The sequence below is a fragment of the Lepisosteus platostomus genome, chromosome 12 (genome assembly GCF_059453375.1).
Source record: "Lepisosteus platostomus isolate fLepPlt1 chromosome 12, fLepPlt1.hap1, whole genome shotgun sequence".
In the NCBI taxonomy this organism is placed as follows: domain Eukaryota; kingdom Metazoa; phylum Chordata; class Actinopteri; order Semionotiformes; family Lepisosteidae; genus Lepisosteus; species Lepisosteus platostomus.
The window spans coordinates 615,745-636,051 of record NC_142622.1 but is presented as its reverse complement, the minus strand read 5'-3'; the positions used below and the strand labels follow the sequence as shown (position 1 = coordinate 636,051).

Below are 20,307 nucleotides of genomic sequence, written 5' to 3'. Positions count from 1 at the left end.
ATTTATACTGGACAACAAAATCTGCTGTATGAAAAAAAGCCCACTGACAGAGCAGATTTCTACTCTACAGCAGCAGAAGCATCTCATGTCTTAGGAAAACTAGACTGTAACGAAGGATTTCTCATTTGCACTTTTAAAGGAATTTTTTGAAGGAATAAAGCCACACATTTCAAACCACAAGTTATCAATCTTTTCTTATTTCATGGTGAGGAATTAGACAGAATTTGGGAGAAAGTGTATCTAACTTTTCTCACATAAGTGTCAAATTAATATTTCAACAGAGTTTACTGCTCAGCCAGCTTGGGGCCAAAGTACACGTTTCAATTTTGGAATCAAACCATTTGCAGGATTTGAAATTCAACTCTGCGTTTCAAACCTTAGTGCGACATGCATTCTGTTTGCATGCAAAGGACACCGTAATCCCTGAATGCTGGTAACTGAGACTGAGAGCTGCTGTGGAAGGTGGCAGAGCTTGTGTGGCTGTCTTTTATGCTTTCAAGCTCCAACTGAGTCAGCGGACACAAACCTTATAATCCTTCTTTCTTTATTCCAACATTCCCGTCTTGTTAATTACTGTGCTGTCCTCTGACAGATTCCTATTGTTACGATGTGCCGAGCGATACACACAGGACCAACCAAATTCAAACTCTTCACTCTGGGACCATTATCTCTTATTGTTACATCAATATTTTATAAAGCTTATTCATTGCCTTTTAAACTTTTTCCTCTCTTGGCCTCAGAATTAATTGCCATTACAGAGGTATCTTATCTTGTCTCAATCTCTCGCGGCCTCTCGTTTGAGATCGCTGCTGTATCCTCTGCAACTCTTTGACACAACACAGGACACAGTCTAAAATATCAGCCTGAACACTTTTATCTCCGGTCATCACAATCACAGCAGCTATATAATGCATTTGTATGCCTGTCAATCACACATGTGTCTACTATTTGTCTGGCGGTGACGAGAGGCGTCTCTTCCTTCAGTGCCCGCCAGCTCCAGGCTGGAAAAGAGCTCAAGCTGCTCTTCTATCAACAGCCTGTTTCTTTCTCTCAACACACCACACGCACAACAGCAGCACTTCAACACAGGGACATAAGACAGGCTACAAACAAGACAGGCCACTCAGCCCATCCTGGAAGCATGGGAATATTTCAGTTTCACACAGAAGTACCCCCAACTCAAGTCTGAGTTGAACAGAAAAAAATCAGACTAAAAGTACAAGGCTCACACTCTTCAGTCCTGATCATTTACTCTAGAAACGTATGAGATAGAGAATCTAGGAGGTGTCAGTAAGCAAGATGCAGAATTGGCTCCTCACTGCTCTTTGGAACCTGTTGTGACTGCTTGGTCTGTCTCCTGGCATACTGGGCAAAAAAGCTGAACAGATTGCAAACGAAACAGAACCACACATGTGAGGATTTAAAGATTTACTGTTGCAAAGCGTACTCCTTTGATTCCGAAAGACTTGTAAAATCCAATAAAGGCTGTAATTCACCCACTGCCCGTGAACTCCTGTTCGTGAGCACTGATCATTTTCACCTTCTTTTCACCTGTTGAATGCACTGCATTTGGACAAATTACATCTAACCCCACACATATGGAGGCACTTAAGCATAAAGAAGTGGAAATGTAGTAAGAACTGGCGGGTGGAAATGTATTATATTTTACTTTAAAAAAATATAGTAGTATAAGCTTAATATATTGTACATTCAATGCTATACTGTCAATAAGAATATTTTGTAGTACTATCAACTACATGCTATAATGAAGCAGAACTAACACATTTCTCAGGAGAGAGAAGTCTGACAGAAAGCACAGAAGAGGGTAACATTTACAGCTTAATGAAGCTCCATGAAGTGTGGTTTAAAGTAGCACTGTAATTAAGTGAAAAAAATATATTTTCTCACATGAAAAAAACCTAAGCAAGTCTAATAAAAGTTCTATGGGTTAAAAAACAAGTTTGAAAAATCAAAAGCAAAAAAGGCACTTTTCAAGGATTTGTTTGCCAAAATTATAAATGCATCTCTTAATTTTAAACACAGCCTCTTTATCTTTGCAGCCAAGTTAATAAGTATACTTTCAAAACAGGGCACTTTGAGTGGAGTGAGCCCTGCCTAGACCGTGCACGCAATGGCAACAATACGCAGCTCCAGGAGCCAGGCAGACCACAAATTAAGAAAGGAGGGAATATAAATATCTTTCCTGCACCATGCAAGACTGCCACTAGCCTGACCTCAGACTGGCAGAGACCAGTAATAAAAACAACAGTTGACAATTAAATTAGGATTCATTAAAGACAGGCAACTCTGGTTTTGAGTTTTCTGGGAATCTCTCGTTATTCTTCTGCATCTCCTGGGTGAAACTAAACCATTAAAGTAAGTGACAGCGCCTTTCCTTTTCCTTTCCAGCCTCGCTGTCCAGCCATCTTTTGCAACAACATAAGTCCACACACCTTCCGACAGTTCTGGTGCATTCACTGGCTTCATTCACATCGAAGAGAACAGGCTTACACCCCAACAGCCATCCGTTACAAACCAGATGACTTCAGACAGTCAGGAAGTGTTTGTTCTTTATGCTCCATGTGCCCACCTTGTTAGAAGGTTGGAATTTTCATGTTTATTAGTGGGAAGGGCAGGACTCAAGCAGCACAATGGGAATACAGTAAAAACAAGGCAGTGTCATACGAGACAGTTCCTGAAGTCAGTCAGTTGGACTGCAGCTAAGCACTATTGTCAGTGTCCTCATGGTGACATGGCATTTAAACTGCAGATGATCTCTCTGTAGCAGCTGGAGGACCATTAGTTGTAGCAATACACTGCGTCAGAAGAGATCAGAGCCAATGCTGTGATGAGAAGCAGCCAGCTTCACTCCAGTTGTGGTATTTTGTAGTTAACAAGAGATGGACCCTATAGAGCTCAAAGCAAAGTCATGCACAGATGTTTTAGATGGTGATTATGGGCAAGGAATATTCAGCTGTAGAAAACCATGAACCGTGAAGAACACTGTGTCTTCAAAGGAAATGCTAACACAACTGTTGTCTCTGGTGTGTAGTGAAGGCACCAGCCGGAAGTAGAATTCCAATAGATCCAGGTTGCTTGAGACTATCCTACTGACTTGCTCTAGTCTTGATGCTTGATTTGGTGTAGGACATTCAGCCAATCACCTCCCCAAGATGAAAGAGGATCTGCCAGTTGCTCATCAGAGTGCTTACAGGTCTGAGAGATCATGATGTATGACTCTTCAAAAGCATCGCTAACAGGCCTTTCCTTTGCACAGAACTCTTCATCTGCCTTGGGAACACGCCGTCATGCTGATGGTGAACCTATGAACCTGTAAAGTATCTGGCAGGTTCTATCCACATATGGATGATCTGCTTGACCAGCCTGGAAGAGGGATAATGTGGTGGCAGGTTTTAGGATTGCTGCTTGGTTTTCCAGCTTTAGGATGACAATAAAGTTGGAAAGGCCAAGTTTTTGGGATCTTCCCAAAGTTAAAGATGTTGGAGGCAAGTATGATAAGCCATATCCAATCACTGGGTCTGGGGTTTGTGAGGAACTCTACACAGACCCCACTTCTCTTCCCAGACTTCCCTGCTGGAATGAGAAATCTAGAGAGTCCATGAGTGCAGTTTCTGTTTCTGGGTAATAGTTGTCATTAAAATCCACCAGGTGTCTCTCATTCTCCTGGGAATTTAGCCTATGGTGGCTGAGCAAAACAGTCATAGCTGGCGTGTGAAAAGCAGTCTGCTCTGGACCGTGGCCTCAACAGTAGTTGTCATTGTGAAGTTTTACAGAAGTTCCAACTTGGTTTCAGGACTGAGGTGACTGAAGATTCTTCACAAATTTTTAGGCAATAGTTAAGCACCCGTCCTTTGCCATCTGAGAAGAGGACACAAAGGTCTAGTAAATATTCCTGCCGCCAAAGGGAGAGGAAAAAAGTTGCCTGGTTGTCTGACATGTACAACGAGACGATATAAAAAGCCAAGACCCAGCATTCCAGTTGTTCCTTTACTTGGTGTAGTTAGTGTAGGGAGCAGTGGTTACTGATGTAGCTGCTGATACAAAAGGCGATTGGTAGGGTGATGGTTAGCCATCTCTTGACAGGCAGCTTCCAGATGTTCACAGTGATCAGCTTGCCCACTCTCACAGCAATAGAGACAGGTGACCTGTTTGCCAGCAAAATTTGCAATTTTAGTAGTCAAGCAGACAGGGGTAAATGGCTGAGAAGTGTTTCAAATAGTACCAGCAGTCTATTATATGGATTTTTTTGGACTTGCATTCTCTATAGGCTGGGCTCATGCAGGAGAGTCTCTTGGAATTAGCGACTGTCAATAGCCACTTTTATGTTCTAGAATGATAAGTTCTCATTCTCCCCTCGTTAAGTCCTCAGAGCTGAGTTAATAGATGCAGACAGCGGGGCCAATTATCTTGGTTATTGGGATCCTGAAAAAGACTTAGTTATTTAATTCTTTGCTCTTCCACTTTTCAGACTGAGAGGCTGGTTTTTAGCAATGAGTCACGTTCTTCAAAATAGGAGCTGGCAAGTGTTCATCGAACTAGAGCGAGATTTATGATTGCATTCACTTCTGAATAATAAAATAAGTTTAGGGGTGCAGCATAAGGATCCCCTGTCACCCACAGAATGTAAATGAGTTTGAGGGACAAACAGGAGACCAGAGTCAGACAAACAAGGGTTAGACAAACAGATAAAGCCTTATAGGTGAGCATGAGGACTTGCAAGGACTCCAGGACAGGAGTAATGTAATTGCTTGTGTATTGACCTGGTCAGAATGCTGGCTGCTACATTTTGACTATATTGGAGTTCCTTCAGTGTGGATTTAGATACCCCAGAGAGTAGGGCTTTGCAGTACCTAAACACACACAACTTTCTAACATCTGATTTAGTTGATTCATGTAAATTGCTCTTATAGAAGTACACTTTAGTCAAAACTCTTGTTGGATTTTACTTGGCATGTAAAAAAATACTAACACTACTTATCTATTTACTATTATTTCTCACTAAAAAGAAAACATAAAATACAAAGTACAGTTCTAATTGGTGCCCATAATTATAAAAAATACATTTTAATGCATCATTAAGAGATCTAAACTGTATTTCATTCATCTTAATGATTCACCACAGATGTCTGACAAGAGCAGACATTACCTTACATAGCATACCCTTTGTGAATTTCAATTGGATTCTGTACTACCCTTCAACTGGGGTTAAAAAGATCATTGATAAGTACGGTTAAATAAAAGTGACAGTACTGTTGAAAAATCTGATGTTTATTTGACAAACAATTAGTTATTATTTTTCAAATTAAGAGTCCAAGACCAGTCTGCTATGTAAACAAATTAAGTAGTGTTAACACAGTCCTGATATTCTCACTGCAGAATCTAATTTCAGCCCTGCACTATAAACCTTGGAGTAAGGAGACACATACAATACTGAACTTTAAGATTGTGGTCACAATATTCTGAAATATACTAAAACTGACACAGCACAGAATAATGTCTAATATTTTAAACAGTTTAAGAAGGCTCTTAGGAACTTCCATCCATGTAAAAATGACGCCTGAGCACTTATGCATGAAAATGTAAACAATTCAATGTTTCAAAATCCATTTTCAGGTGCCTACCATCCTAGTAATACAGCTGGTTACTTGTACAGTCCTGAATGATGCATTGTTTAAAATCCCAGTAATGGAAAGTGCTATTTAACTTTGAAGTATAATTCTAGAGGAGAAAAGAAAAAAAAAGATCCACAAATCAATTATTACCATGTTTAAAGAAGATAATCAGAACTCTCCTGCTAGTAAGCTGTAAAAATTTGCTATTCACTACAATGATTCACTGGCTACTGGATAACAAGTTGTGCCTCCCGCAGAAAGTGAATCACCATTTAATGCTATTATCAGCAGTTCATGACCCAAGCAGCATGAAATGTCATTGTGATCAATCCGATCAGCTCTGACCTCAGAGGAGGGACAAGGCTGCCAGTAGGAAGCCCCAAGGACTCCAACAGATTAAGGCTCAGTTCAGTTACAACATCTTTTAATCAGCCCAACAAACAAAACATAGGTAGGCAGAGCACAAAGAGATTAAAAAGCACATCTTAACACAAAAAAAGACCAAAGGCGCTGCAGTACTTGGATTATAAGAGAACAGCACACACAAAATGATCAAGTCTGTACTTCTCTTAGTTTCAAAGGGTGGATAAAAATAAATGTAGGCAGTATCTAAGTACTGAACACCTTTAGATTCACTGAATTTACTAAATTCATCAACTGCACAGAAAAAAAGCTAATTAGTCATGTTTGGATTGATATAAGGAGAACAGAGGTTTATAAAAGTTATGTTTATCTGTATTTTAAAAAGGTCAAATTAATTGAGGACTGATATTAAAATGAGGACAAATCAAGATCAGAGATTTTGATGGCTCACTGTGCAATAAGATTTTTAAATGCTGATAATACATAATACATACATAATACGTAAGGATTAATGTTGTTTCTAACATATAGAAAAGTAGATATTACACTAACAACACTATGCTGTTAAACATAACATGAATGTTGTTTATTTGGTCAATAAGCAAAACCTGTAGTAACTGACTGAAGCCTCACCTTGACTTGTGAGTAAAGACAGAATAATCTTTGGGATTACCTCTCAAATCCTTCAGTAAGCACAACTAAAAGCCCTCTAAGGAGCTCATGTAATGACTCCTCAGACCAATCGGGGCTGTCCCTGCAGTTTGACAGACAGAAGAAGGCAGAGATGCTGCCAGTCAGGAGTCACCAGCTGGACAGCCAGACCTGTGCAGCCCCACAGACCAGCTGACACTCTGGGCGTTACTGACCATGCTGTGCATAGAGCCGCCCAGCTGCTGTGTGGTCGTGTCCATCTGGAGATCTCCAGCCAGACAAATCTCTACGCCTGTCAGCTCTCTTCCACCAGGCTTGTTATGCAAATTCAATTACTCAAGTGTGCCCTTTCACTGCTGGCTAACTGCTCCTCAAACCCATCTTTGTCCTGACAGGCAGCTCACCATTTTTACTCATCAAAGTACCTTTAACCTTCTTGTCATTTAGTTAAAAAGTATCACCACATTTGTACTATCCTGGGACGTTCATTTGGTAAACTGGTCAGAAATTATCTTTCAGCTGTTAATTTGCAAAGTTAAATGCAGTATTTCCTACATATTGCACCTTGAATTTGTGAGCACAAATGCACTTTTGTACATACACGGTACACGGAAACCCAAACAGTAATGTACTCACACAATATATATTCAACACTAAGCTCTAACGGATTTTATTAAATATTTTAAAAAGACATCAAAACAAGATGCGAACTATAATTTAGAGACAGTCAAAATTACAACAGCACAATGATAGTAAAGGGTATGACCTATCAGCCACTGGACAGAGCTTTGGGCTGTTCCACCTCTCTCCCAGCTGGCTGGCTGGTCATGGTCCTGTCCTGTTGAGCTGATGCCACAGCTTTTCTGTTGGTCTCAAGGTCAGAAGGTAAACCTAGACAGTGTTTTCCTGAAGTCATGCCATTGTAATCTTGCACTGTGTGGTCTTGCATTGTTGTACTAGAAGATAAACACTTCCACATAGGCTAGTAGGAGGGTAAAAACTGCTGGCTTAAGGATTTCATCCATGTATGTTTGAGCAGTAAGGTTACCCTCCTTCTGCACAGCGGTGTTCTTGTGTTAAAGGAGGCTGCTCTCCACAGCAGCTCACTCCCACTCCTGAGCAAACGCCACACCTCACCGCCCTGCGGCGACCGCTGACGCCAGCGAGCCTGTCTCTCTGCTGTACACAGGGCCCCTGCACAGCCTCTGGACATGGACATTTTCTACGCTACGGTCATTCTGCCGATGCCCAGGTTACTTCTTCCTGGAACCTCACGTGCTGTAGCTACTGCAGGCTGTAAACAGTTACTGCAGGAAACTGCCTCAGGTGGGTGTGCTGATCCCAGTGCATTTAAAACCAGAGTTCTCATGAACCGATTAGAAGACATCCCCAAATCAACTAGCTACTAGCAACCAAACAAACTACATGGGCTCTTCTCGTCAGCAAGCTTTATGTTTAAGTAACTTGAGAGCGGTAGGCTCAGATCCTAGCTGTGGCTCTGCTGTTGTCGCCTTCAGAAAAGCACTTACAGTATTTGTGCCCACCTGTGTACATGGGAACAAATGCTAAGTCACTTTGGATGAAAAGCATTAGCCAAATATATTATTACTAATAACAGGACAAGGCCAATGACTAAAAGAGCTGGTTTCCTGGTTTCTCTGGACCAGTCTGCTGACTGTTGAAATGAAACATCTTAATCTCTGGGCTTCAGCTCTCACAGACTGGCCACTAACAGTCATGCTGATAGCTAAAAAAGTTAACATCATTACTCGGGACAGTATTGGCAGCTAGGCTATTTTTCCTGCTCTTGTGTTAATTAAAAATTAAACGTAAATTAAAAAAACGTTTTTTAATTGCTAGTTATGCAACCTCTTAATGCAAGCTTTACGGCAATTTTAAACTTCAGATATCCGACACCGAGCACCTACTGCTTTATGAAATCGCATGACTAGAGTGAAATGTTTCATTGTTATAGGTTGATTTGGACTTAATTCAACAAACCTACCTGCTCACTATTTAAAAAGTAAATATTTATGTACCCAGTGAGGCACTAATGTGAAGCTCAGAATGCTGCATTTTCAATGTGCCTCAGGGTACATAAAGAAGGGTACATATAGTACACATGACGCGTGTCAAAGACATCTCCAAAAGTTGCAGATTCTGATTCCAGTAGAAGCCAATAAAACTCTGACATCTTCTCTGTTTGGCAATATTTTCTTCTACACATCACTTCTCACAGCTATCTGATCTACCTGTTGGCCTGCAGGGATTCAGGCCTCTTCTACATAACGAAATACATGTGAATTTGCTCTAGTATAACGAATGAAGTGATGCAGCCCTGTTATAAACACTTTTATGTTCCGTTTCTGTTCGTGTTCTGGTTTTGAATTCCACTAACATATGACGATTGTTTTAAATTCAGAAACTCTGGACAGCGTAGACATCTTATGGATAAGATGTAGGGACATCTCATAGTACACAGTATAATCCTAGAGATGAGATACATGTAGCAATAAGAAAGCAACTCATTATTCTTATTCACAGTTTTAAGTGCAACAACTCAAGTTTGTGGCCAGTTCAAATAATAAAACATAAAAGGTGTAATTTCCAATAAAACAATGAAAAAACCCCATCTATTTCAAGCAAAGCAGTGCACAGATGATCCTGGTACATCTGGAATGTAGTGTAATCGTTGCTCATGACGCGGACACCAGTTTATTTTTGTTCTGTTCTTAAACAGACAAGCCAACGCCCAGGAGTATGACGTCAGCAGTGTTTTATTGTGGCACAGTTTGCATGTGGACAGTTTTAATGATGCAGACGGAGGAATTTTATGAATAATGCATAACATAAGTCATTCTCCCAGATTGCTGGTCAGTTTTAACTGGATTTCACTTATTTTCACAGAAGAATAATAATAAAAAAAAGATTATAACACACCAGCGCTTCTCAAAAGCTAGATTAAAGCTGGCAAAAAATTTGAGCGAACTGAATTTGCCACACAGATAATGTCAGAATATAATATAATTGTATTCTCCAAAATATAGCGTGGAAATTTCACCAATAAATACAAAAAATAAAAAAATCACACATTTCAGATTTTCTACGAATAAAAACAGAAATGTGTGCAAGAACTTTTAAGTCAGAAGGACGGGAGTGAACAGGCAACATCCAATTTACTGTATATATTAGCACCGAGGATGTGATTACCTCTACAGCCATTCAGAATAAATGATGTTAATGCCATTCAGCGTGAAGCAGACAGCAGCAATGTTTGGTTCTCATATCTGAGAACATAAATTATGCAGCAGTTAGGTAACATGCTGAGCTGTATTACCCACAGGACTACAATTAATCTAATTAAATGCAACTTAATTTTACTGTAGATATGGCACATTAACCCTTACAGCATAAAGGGAATGTAGATGGTTTATTTACATTGCTTGTGAGATCTTGTTTCTCATTATGCTAAATAATCCAGTAGCCCCATTTTTATTAAAAAGTTCCGAAAATACTAAAATGACAGGATTTTAGAAGAATAATCTAATCTTCCATCAGAAGACTATAAGAAGCGAGACAAAATGATAACATCTTGCTTTTCAGAAAACTGATTGATAAACCTAAGAAAGCAGCTGATAAAGTGCCAAGAAGAATATGACATACTTGGAAACAGTCCAAAGAAAACGTGTGATAAAAAATAATGAGCTGAAATGTAATTCACATACAGCTTCTGACAAATTGAAATCAGCTAAATATATATCAATTACGTCCACTCTACATTTTTAATGATTACAAAGACAACAAAGAGACTTCAGCATTTATCCTAAGGTAAATTAAACTAGATTTTTCCTTAAAAAAACCTGACTGAAATATTTACCATTTCTGATTTTTCCCAAACATCCACTGAAAATCACATTTTAACCAAGTACAAACTGTAGCAGATGTAATCTTGCAGTTAAACTGGTAAAAGGTTTGTTTATAATTGTGAAGTGTTCTTAAAATAAAAAAAAACTGTCTTTCAAAGGTTCTTAAAATAATAAAAAACTTTCTTGTTATGGTGTCTCAATTTCTAAAATTACATAGTGATGTATACACATTTTTTAAACTTTCATATATTATTCAAAACATGAGTGCTCGAACTGTAGACATCCCATGGCAAGATGAATTACAGCAAATTTCAGCAAAAACCTGAAAGAAATACCTGAAATATAAAACCTGAAAAATCTGTGAACTGAATAATGAGAAGAACTTACAGTCACAAGTCTTTCTGGGATTCTAAACTCGCTGTGCAGTTTTTTGGCCATTTTTCCTGGCAGATTTGCTCAAAAGTTTCAGGTGGCTTGGGAATTGCTTTATGGACAGTTTTGCACAGATTCTCAGCAGTATTCAAATCAGGATTTTGATTCAATTACATTATGGATATTAACGATTTTAATTCTTAAGCCACTTCCGTGTAGCTCTGGCCTCACTTTTTGGATCGCTGTCTTGCTGAAAGGCAAGTTTTTGGTCCACCTACAGGTTTTCCTGTAAGATTTGCAAGTGCTTTACTCCATCTATCTTCCCATCAGTCCTGACAAGCCTCCCAGTCCCTGCTTAAAAGCAGAACTGCAACTCTGCTGGACTGCTGCTGCCACCACCATGCTTGACAGTGGGGATGGTGTTGTTTGAGCGAAGCACTATATCAGATACAGCGCTCATGATTTAGAATAAAACATTCCAGTTTGACTGACCTCAAAGCCTTCAGCCACGTGTTTGCAGTATCACTCCGGTGCTTTTTGGTCAGTCCCTTGCAGGAATTGAGATGTTTTTTTTCAGTTACATAAAAGCCTCCTTTGTGCAGCGATACGGTTATCCACTGGATATTTCTGCCTATCCCAGCCACTGAAACCTGTAACACTTAAAGAGTCGCCACCGGCCTCACTGTGGCCTCACTCAGTTTTCTCCTAGCCTGGCTATTTCATTGATAGTATGCTTATTAGTTATGCTTTAAGAGATATTGAGTTTCCACTTTCACACTAATAATCCAAAATATTTTACTCAAAATAATGACTTTCCTTTGTAACACTTTAGAAATTACAGTACAATTGTTAGAAATACAATTTCTGTACAGTTTACAGAAAGTTCAAAGTTCACAAGGCATTTCTAAATGTCCTCTTAAATGCATCACCATCTTAATGTGACAATGTTATTTTTGATAGCCATCATAATGATATTGACACCATTGAAATTGAAATCCCAACAAAACACTGAACAGTTTGAAGATTTTAACATTACACAGTTTGCGGTTAATTGTATTTTTATTTACATTGCCATGGGAAAAAGAATATAATTTTATAACAATTTAACATAGCATTTCTACTCCTTCTCTAGGTTATGTTTCCTGAAACAGGATTAAAAAATGCTATTTTACTTTTAGTGCCTTTTAAACAAGTAAAGGGAAGGCAATCCATATACACTCAGTACTCAGACATGAGAAAGTGTTTAGTCAGCAATACTGGTTCAGTATCCTAGTATGTATGTTATCCATTGCTTATGGAAACAGATACTGTAACATAATTCTCCTGTAAACTCTCCTTGCTCCATCCTTTACTCAGGCACAAGTGATCTGGGTATCCATTGTGTCAAACCAGTGATTTGCATACTCAACAGACTAAATCTAAGAAATGTATTCTGAAATCAAGCAGATTTACTTTACGATAAATTTTCAATACTCAAAGGAGATATCTTCAAGAGACATTAACGCATTTTAACTTTCAGATATTGCAGCTAAGTGAAAATTAAGAAGATCTATTCATTCGTTCTAGTTAACAGCAACTGAATATTCTACCAAGTCTACTGATGAGCTGGAGGTGTTTTACAAACATTGTAATGGGCAATTTTGAATAATCAGATCCAGCAGAAGTTTCCTTAACAATCTCCTCTAGGACAGTTTAGTTGCTATGAAACCCAGGTCAAGAAAGCATAAAGTATTAAATGTAATATGAAGACATACTGGGATCACTATCAAACCATCCCTCACTGTGCAAAAAAAAAAACTTCAGTTTAAGAAAGCTTTTTGCAGTAAGTTTCTGTTTGAAGAATCACCTGATTGAAAGGGTTTAAGAACAAACAACTCATAAATTGAAAACTACACTGCAAACAGTAACCGCCCACAACAGGGGGAATGAAAGCACTGTAAACGGACCAGATTAAAAGCAGGGCTGCCTCACCTGCTTTCTTGCCGCCATCTAGGCCAGCGGCAGACTACAAAAACAATGAAGCAGATGACAATAAAAGGTTCCTTTCATAATGCATCTTGCTTGAAAGGTGCTCTTCCTCATTAAACTGCACCCGGCCTGTTTTACAGCCTTTCCTCTCAGGTTGCAGAGCTCCAAGCGGACAGCAGCCTCAGCAGGCCTCGTTCCTGTCTGCCGTGTTTAACAACCGGTGGGGAGACTGGGAACAGGCAGCCACAGACAGCAGGTGTTTCCCTTTACATAGTGGGACTTCTGATATATTTACCAGAACAGTCATGTAACATTAATAATACAAAACTGATTAAGAATGTCAGTTGTAGTGCAGTATGTGTAGTTATATGTTACATGACCAGGTCAGTGAGATGCAACAGAACAGCGATGTTAGACCGACTTGGCTACTGCTGAAGACCCTATGAAGGGCACGCTTGGCTGCAGCGCCACCTGCTGGTTTAAAAACGCCCTTAAGCTGATACTACACTGAGGTCACTCCCTGTCTGACAAAATCATTTCAAATGATTTTTCAATGGACTTTCAATACTTTCCAGATTATTTATATTCATCTAAATGCCTGCCACAAAACATTAAATGTGAATGTACTTACATAATTTACTTACAATTTACTTAAATATATATAACCTGAAGGGAAAAAACAAAAAGGGAACAAGATTGCACTGAGCTTCTTTGTCAGTACGTGCATTTTTACTTGTAAGTAGTGACCAGTTTCGTCTTTGGTTTAAGCGTTTAATTCTAAATAAATTCATATTGCCGATAAAAAAAAACATAGAAGAGCATAAGTGCATGCTTGATCTTAACCCTTCCAGTCCAGTGAAGTGAAATCCACGGCCGTCCAGAACACTGGCCACAGGAAACAAACGAGGGCTGAGCAGAAAAGCAAGCAGCACTTTTCTCCATCCCCTGTCAAGCATTTCCATCCTTCTCCTGGCATGACCCAGCGAACAGAGTTTAATGTGTTTGGCCATCGGGCGGCCCTTAGAGGCGCACTCTCGTGACCCCTGCTCCCCGGGTTCACAGTGCCGGTGGGCTCCCTTTAATCCCACCACAGACACCGTCTCCTGTGCAGATAAAGACCCGAGCCCCAGAGAAGGTCCACTCTGTTAAATGGTTAGGAAACGAGTAAATCATTATTAATCTTTAAAGCTAGGCAATAAAATTGGCTTACTTTAGCTTTGAATGAAAGTATCCTGCAGACATTTCAAAGACTACGCCAAGATAGAAATCAACTGGTTCCTGACTCCAGACTAGGCGCCAACTAATAAACAAACAATATATGTCAAGGGCTCGAGAATCCCCATATCCTTCTCTTAATGGCTTTGGCGAGAGTACTTTATTGCCCTGGTTTCTTTCTCACAGGCCCAGTCGTCATTATCTCAAGTCACTCCTAGATTCAATGTCAATTTCAGAACAGTAAAGTTACAAAGGTATTCCCTCCAATTCAAACTTTATGGCCCTTTATCAGCATAAAAGGCAACGATGCTGAATACTCATCCACTGGTTCCTTGAACACCACATTTTGACTTAAACCACTTGCACAAAGATTAAGAACTCCAAGCCTCAAGTCTTCCCTGTTAATCAGGAGTTGTTGTCAATGAACTACACTTCAAAATAGTCAAGCACCACGATGAAGGTGGACCCAAAGTAGACCATTATAATTCCACAGAAGATGCTTCATTGTTTCAGAAACATATACAGTAAATACCTCTATACAATTAATTTTCCCTTTTGACCAACATGCTGGAAAAGAGCAAAGGATGCTGACCCTGCCAAGTTATATTTCCAATATGTTCAACACTGAAGAACTTTCAAGAACCAGGCTTTGAGATAGGATATTACTCAGCAAGCAGGAGAAATACAAATGAGAACCCTGTCTACACATGTCATTATAGTTTCATGGGGGAGATTTGTCATGTTGGTCAGGGAGAGATAACCACAGTAGGTGGAAAAGAATAAAAAAACTTCCTCACACAAATGGAGATCCAGGAACTGACCAAAACTACTTAACAGAAAAAGTACTTTATGCAACACACATGGATCAAACAGTCATTGAACTCCGACATTGAAAACCATGTTATGCTACTATAGATGCAGATTAAGTGAGAAAAAAAAATCACGAGCGCGTGTGTGGACTGGCGTCCCGTGTGCACTGTGCTAGTGTGTGTGCACGGACTGGTGTTCTGTGTGCACTGTGCTAGTGTGTGCGTGGATTGGTGTTCTGTGTGCGCTGTGCTAGTGTGTGCGTGGATTGGTGTTCTGTGTGCGCTGTGCTAGTGTGTGTGCACGGACTGGTGTTCTGTGTGCACTGTGCTAGTGTGTGCGTGGATTGGTGTTCTGTGTGCGCTGTGCTAGTGTGTGCGTGGATTGGTGTTCTGTGTGCGCTGTGCTAGTGTGTGTGCGCGGACTGGTGTTCTGTGTGCACTGTGCTAGTGTGTGCGTGGATTGGTGTTCTGTGTGCGCTGTGCTAGTGTGTGTGCGCGGACTGGTGTTCTGTGTGCGGTGCGAGAGTGTGCGACTGTGCATGGACTGGCATTCTGTAGAGTGTGTTTGTGTGGAGTGTTGTGCCATCTGCGAGTGTGTGTGCGTGGACTGGCGTTCTGCACACTGTGTGCGAGTGTGTATGCATGAAGTGGTGTGCTGTGTGCGTACATGTGTGTGTGGAGTGGCGTGCCGTGCTCTGTGTCCGAGTGTGTGTGTGAAGTAACATGCTGTGCACTGTGTGCGAGTGTGTGTGTGGAGTGGCGTGCCATGCGCTGTGTGCGAGTGTGTGCACGTTGGGTGGCGTTACATACAATTTGACCAGGGGTGCCTAACGTTAACCATAATTTTTTAAACAACTGTATCATTGAGTGAAAACATTGTTCTTCAGGAGAGATTTACACATGTCTGCGGTTAGAATAGATTCTCAGCTGGATATGGGCAGTACCTTCCACAGGTGTAGGGTTACACGTGTAAAGGCTCCTTCACAGGCTGGGTCTGGTCTTCAGAAGGGCAAGACAGCCAGAATCAGCGGATTTCAGATAATGCCAGACCCAGACCGTATTCATCAAATAAGATCTTTAACATTATCTAGGGCTAGACCACCCAGTTCAATACACGTGTGCAGGAGAATCTTAATGCTCACTCTGAACTGCACAGAGTAAGTACATAATTTTAGTTTGGTCTCAAAGTCTTTATTATAAAAAAAGGTTTTAAGACACACTGGCTACAGTGTTTGTTTGTACTATGGTAATAGGGGGACAGACGACAGATGCAGACAGATGGAAAACTTAGGTCTACAGCAGTGAATCATGAATTAATCTACTCATGGTCACTTGCAGTCTGAGGCTGTGTACTCCATGACAAGATTCAACCACTTCAGAGACATACATTACAACTGGACTAAAAGTAATGCTGATATGGTTTGACTAAGAAAGGAAAAAAAACTAGGATGGCACCACACTTAACATACACATAGCAGTAAAAACACAACATGCTCATTTAAACAGTGTGTCCAGTTTCTACAAAATCAACAATAAATTATTTAAGCTTATGCATTTGTTTATACCAGACTAAAATGACTTTTTTGAAATGGCAAAATCTTGACCAATAAGAAACCAAATCTGCTAAACACACTGATTGCTCCAGATATTCTGATACCAGGATCTCTCTGACCTTTTTCTAAAGGTTATCATACAGAGAATAGATATAAAGTCTGGGTGATCTTTTCATCTTTCATTTTTATGAGTTAATACGTCTGCTTTTTTAGATATGTCTTACAGTTAAAGTAAACAGAGCTGTAGTATGTCAAATTAAATTAACTACAAGGCATTCGTTCGCAGTAGGTTGACTGTTTGGACAACTTCTTGAAGCCTTTCAAATACCTCATTTTGCTTTGGTAAACAGTAATTAACACCAATTTATTCAGTGATTCTCTCAAAGAAGTGAGGAGAGGAGAATAATTCATTTATTGTGTTTGATTTATATATTAAAAGAATACTGCACCCCCCACAAAAAGCTGGGGATTCTAATTATTTTGATGCCGTTTAGTTTGATGTGATATTTGCTCATCAAAGGTATGTGGGTCTCTTCACAAAGTTTACAAAGTATCAATGTTAAAAGGGACTAAAAGAGGTTTACAAGAACATTTAGTGTTTTTCTAAACATGAATCCCCTTTATTTAATTTTCTAATAATTCTTCACATTCCTTCAACGCCTTTTAATTTTAATTTAAAAACAAAATTGTTACCATACTATGCTATAGAAACCTGGTATTGGCTTTAAAACTCCAGTGCTGCCCAGACAGATATTACTTCTTTAATTATCTACCACCACTTTTCGCGCGAGGCCACACATCTAGTTTATGTGAATTGTGGGCGAGGAGGACGAAAGGTGAGTGATAACTGCGCTAATCGAAAGCATCATTTTAGAACCCTTCATGGCTTCTTACCTCCAGACACGGGGGCATCCATAAACACGGCTCCCATTTTTTCAGCTGCTAGGGCCATTTCCTTGGAAACTGCAGGATCAATAGTGCTGGAGTCTATTAGCAGCGAGCCCTTTTTCACTTTCCTGCAAGAGAGTTATGCCCAAGTCATGACGCGTTATGAACAGGTTTATTTAGAAGTTTCTCAGGCTCTACAATACATATGGCTGAGCGACTACGGTGCAGGGGGGTGGGGGGGAGTAGATGCTCAGATCAAATTGCCTCGGTCTGCGGAATGGCATCTGCATAGACATTATTCTCCATTCAGAGGCTCTGATATGAATACGCTTTCTGTAGGAGAGATAAATATTCACAAATATAACCCAGCGTCCTGCTGGAGGCTCTTCATACAGTAAAATGGGACTCTTGCAGGTCTTGAAGTAAAGCGTTCTCCTCTGTTGTCCAAGTTTGTTTGTTGTTTTCCATGAAGAATGCAAACAATTTCAAGTGATTTCAGTCACTGACTTGGTATATCCTCTTAAGGTCTTTTCACACATATCTTGACAGTAGGATGATATCCTCAGATCAATCAGCTACTAAAAAACACACGAGCTAGATAAGATGAATGGCCTCCTCTTGTTAGCAAATGTTATGTGCTTTCAGACTCGGGGTCGCCCCAAGGTCAAAAGGGAAACCATGTGCACGCTGCATTGCATCTGTAGCGTGAGAGAGGCTCTCAACCCAGGTAACACTCACCCCTGCACCCTGCAAAATTACAGGGCTGTAAATTTTCAACATGGGGTACAACATGCACCTCAGTTAGGAAACTGGGATTGCATTGGAACAGGGTTCATTTCGCCCCCAGCTGAACATTCAGCAAACGACAGCTTTGCAACGGGCGCTTTTCACCCTTCTCCATTAGAGAAGTGGCCGAGATGGCAGACCGTACTAATCCAGCCTTCGTTTGCAAAACAAACCCAACAGTCAGACACCAACACGTCCATGGAGAGGATGAACATGCATACACTTGGATATGCGTGTACACACTGATTTAATCCAGGATGGCCGGACGCATGTTGCCCTGTATCTGGTATAGCGAGGACACGGTGAGCAGAGCTGGGTGGGGGGGCTCAGTGCAAGTCTGATCTGGGGCTGCACCTCCCTGTGAAAGGCCTGTTAGTCACTCTCACTCACGCAGCTACCTTTACTTCAGTGCTTCAAGGCAAAGTACCCTGAGCTTCATAACCCTGGCACGGGGAAAGGATTGCCTTTCAATCCAGAGCAAGGTGATGCATCACCCAGACCTACAGTTGCAGCAGGGGCTCCAGACAAGCAGAACAAGGCCTGCAGCTATGTTGCTGAAGATCACAAGTACAGAAATCTGTTCAGCCTGCCACACACAGTAAAGGACACTAGCACCTGCAGGTGAACTGTGTAACTGTCAAGTAACGCAAGTAGGTTTCAGTATGTACACGCACGCAGACAGAAGAGCTGCATTAAGCTCTGTGAAGAAGCAATGGAAGAGTGACCAGCCAGGCCAGACACCTGCTGCAAACCTGGGGCTTCGCGTTGGGTGTAGCAGGAAGCAGGTGCCCAGGTGCCACGAGGAAGAAAAAGGACAGAGCAAACCTGCCCTGCTTGAATCTGATTTCACTGCATCACTAAAGGCCAACTGGTTCTGTGACTTAACTGAGTCAAAGGTTATATCCAGTGGTCAGCACTGATGAAAAATTAGCTCCTTCTGGCAGATAACATATATTCAAAAAATAGAGTACGTCTTAGCTGATAAAAAAAATACCAAGTCGATTAATTATCAAGGCAACTTATACAACCTGAAACCCTTCCACTTCATTTGCACCATTATCAAAACCCTACTGCTTTCATCAGAGTGCAAATATCAACGGTATTCAGTAAAGAAAGACAAACAGAAACACAGAGCTGAGCATTATGCGGAAGCTGTTTTTACTTATATGTCTGATAACCAAATTTCACAAGACAAATTACTGCAATTAAATTTCTATTCTAAACGTGACCAACTCAAACAACTTCCCCTGCTTCTTTCAGCAAGCAACTTTATTCCCTGACTGGAACATCCTGGGTCAGGGGTCACTGAACTCAAGAGAACCAGCCTGAGCTTAGCAGCTCTCTCACCAACAGGGATGATTTTCTCACTGTACATCCAAAATATTCAGGTCTTAAAATTCCCATAAAGAGCCCCATTCTGAATTTTCAATTTTGTTTGGTGAAAGAAGTTCCTTTTTAAATGTTTATGCCCCTGACGTACACCCTATGCACAGGGCAATTATTTTGAGGAGTATGGAATACGCTTGAAGCCATAGGATCAGTTACCCACAACCGACCAAAGCAAAGGGGCTTGATGGACTAAAGGGCTGATCTTTCCTCTGAGCTTTCTTATTATCTTAAACAAGGGTCTCCATCAATTCTTAATAAAATAGCAATGCTTTGATTTTTACTAAACACAAAACTGCTAAATATCTGAGAATTTTTACTTATCATGGCACCTAATGATAGAGAGATTAATTCTGAAGGTACCTACTTTAAAATGCCATTTGGCCCTGTATATACTTCTATCACATTGGGGCTGGAGGGCAGCATTGTGATTATTCTGTCTGCTTTGTCAGCTACTTCAGCTGGAGAATCGAGGATCTGAAGGGGGACAAAAAGGCAACACATGTTAAATCCAGGCTTCAGATTTTAAAATTTTGTGATGCATTCAACAAAACCGCTTGTCTCACCTGTGCCCCCATGTCCTGTATTTCTTTGCAGGACTCTGGGAAAATGTCAGAAGCGATGACCGGATAGCCGTGTTTAAGAAGGTTTTTTGCCATGGGATCCCCCATGTTCCCCAGCCCAATGAAACCAACTGGGGTTTTAGAGGCCAGGGCCCTCGATGACACTAAAACAGACAGACAAAAGCAGAAGGTGACTCTTCTGAGGGATGGAAGGTAGATCAGAGCTCTGACACTGGCTTGGCCCTTCAGGGAAG

The 20,307-nt window shown here is 40.6% G+C and overlaps 1 protein-coding gene across 1 annotated transcript in view; it reads right to left on the bottom strand.

The window, feature by feature from the left end:
* LOC148650773 (3-hydroxyisobutyrate dehydrogenase, mitochondrial-like) overlaps positions 1–20,307 on the bottom strand; it is a 43,244-nt gene that overhangs the window by 20,547 nt on the left and 2,390 nt on the right. The window contains exons 2-4 of the mRNA XM_088600303.1: positions 20,057–20,217; positions 19,858–19,967; positions 17,325–17,446 (exon numbers count right to left, since the gene is read on the bottom strand). Coding sequence (XP_088456429.1) covers positions 17,325–17,446; positions 19,858–19,967; positions 20,057–20,217 — 393 coding nt within the window. The remainder of the gene's footprint in view (positions 1–17,324; positions 17,447–19,857; positions 19,968–20,056; positions 20,218–20,307) is intronic.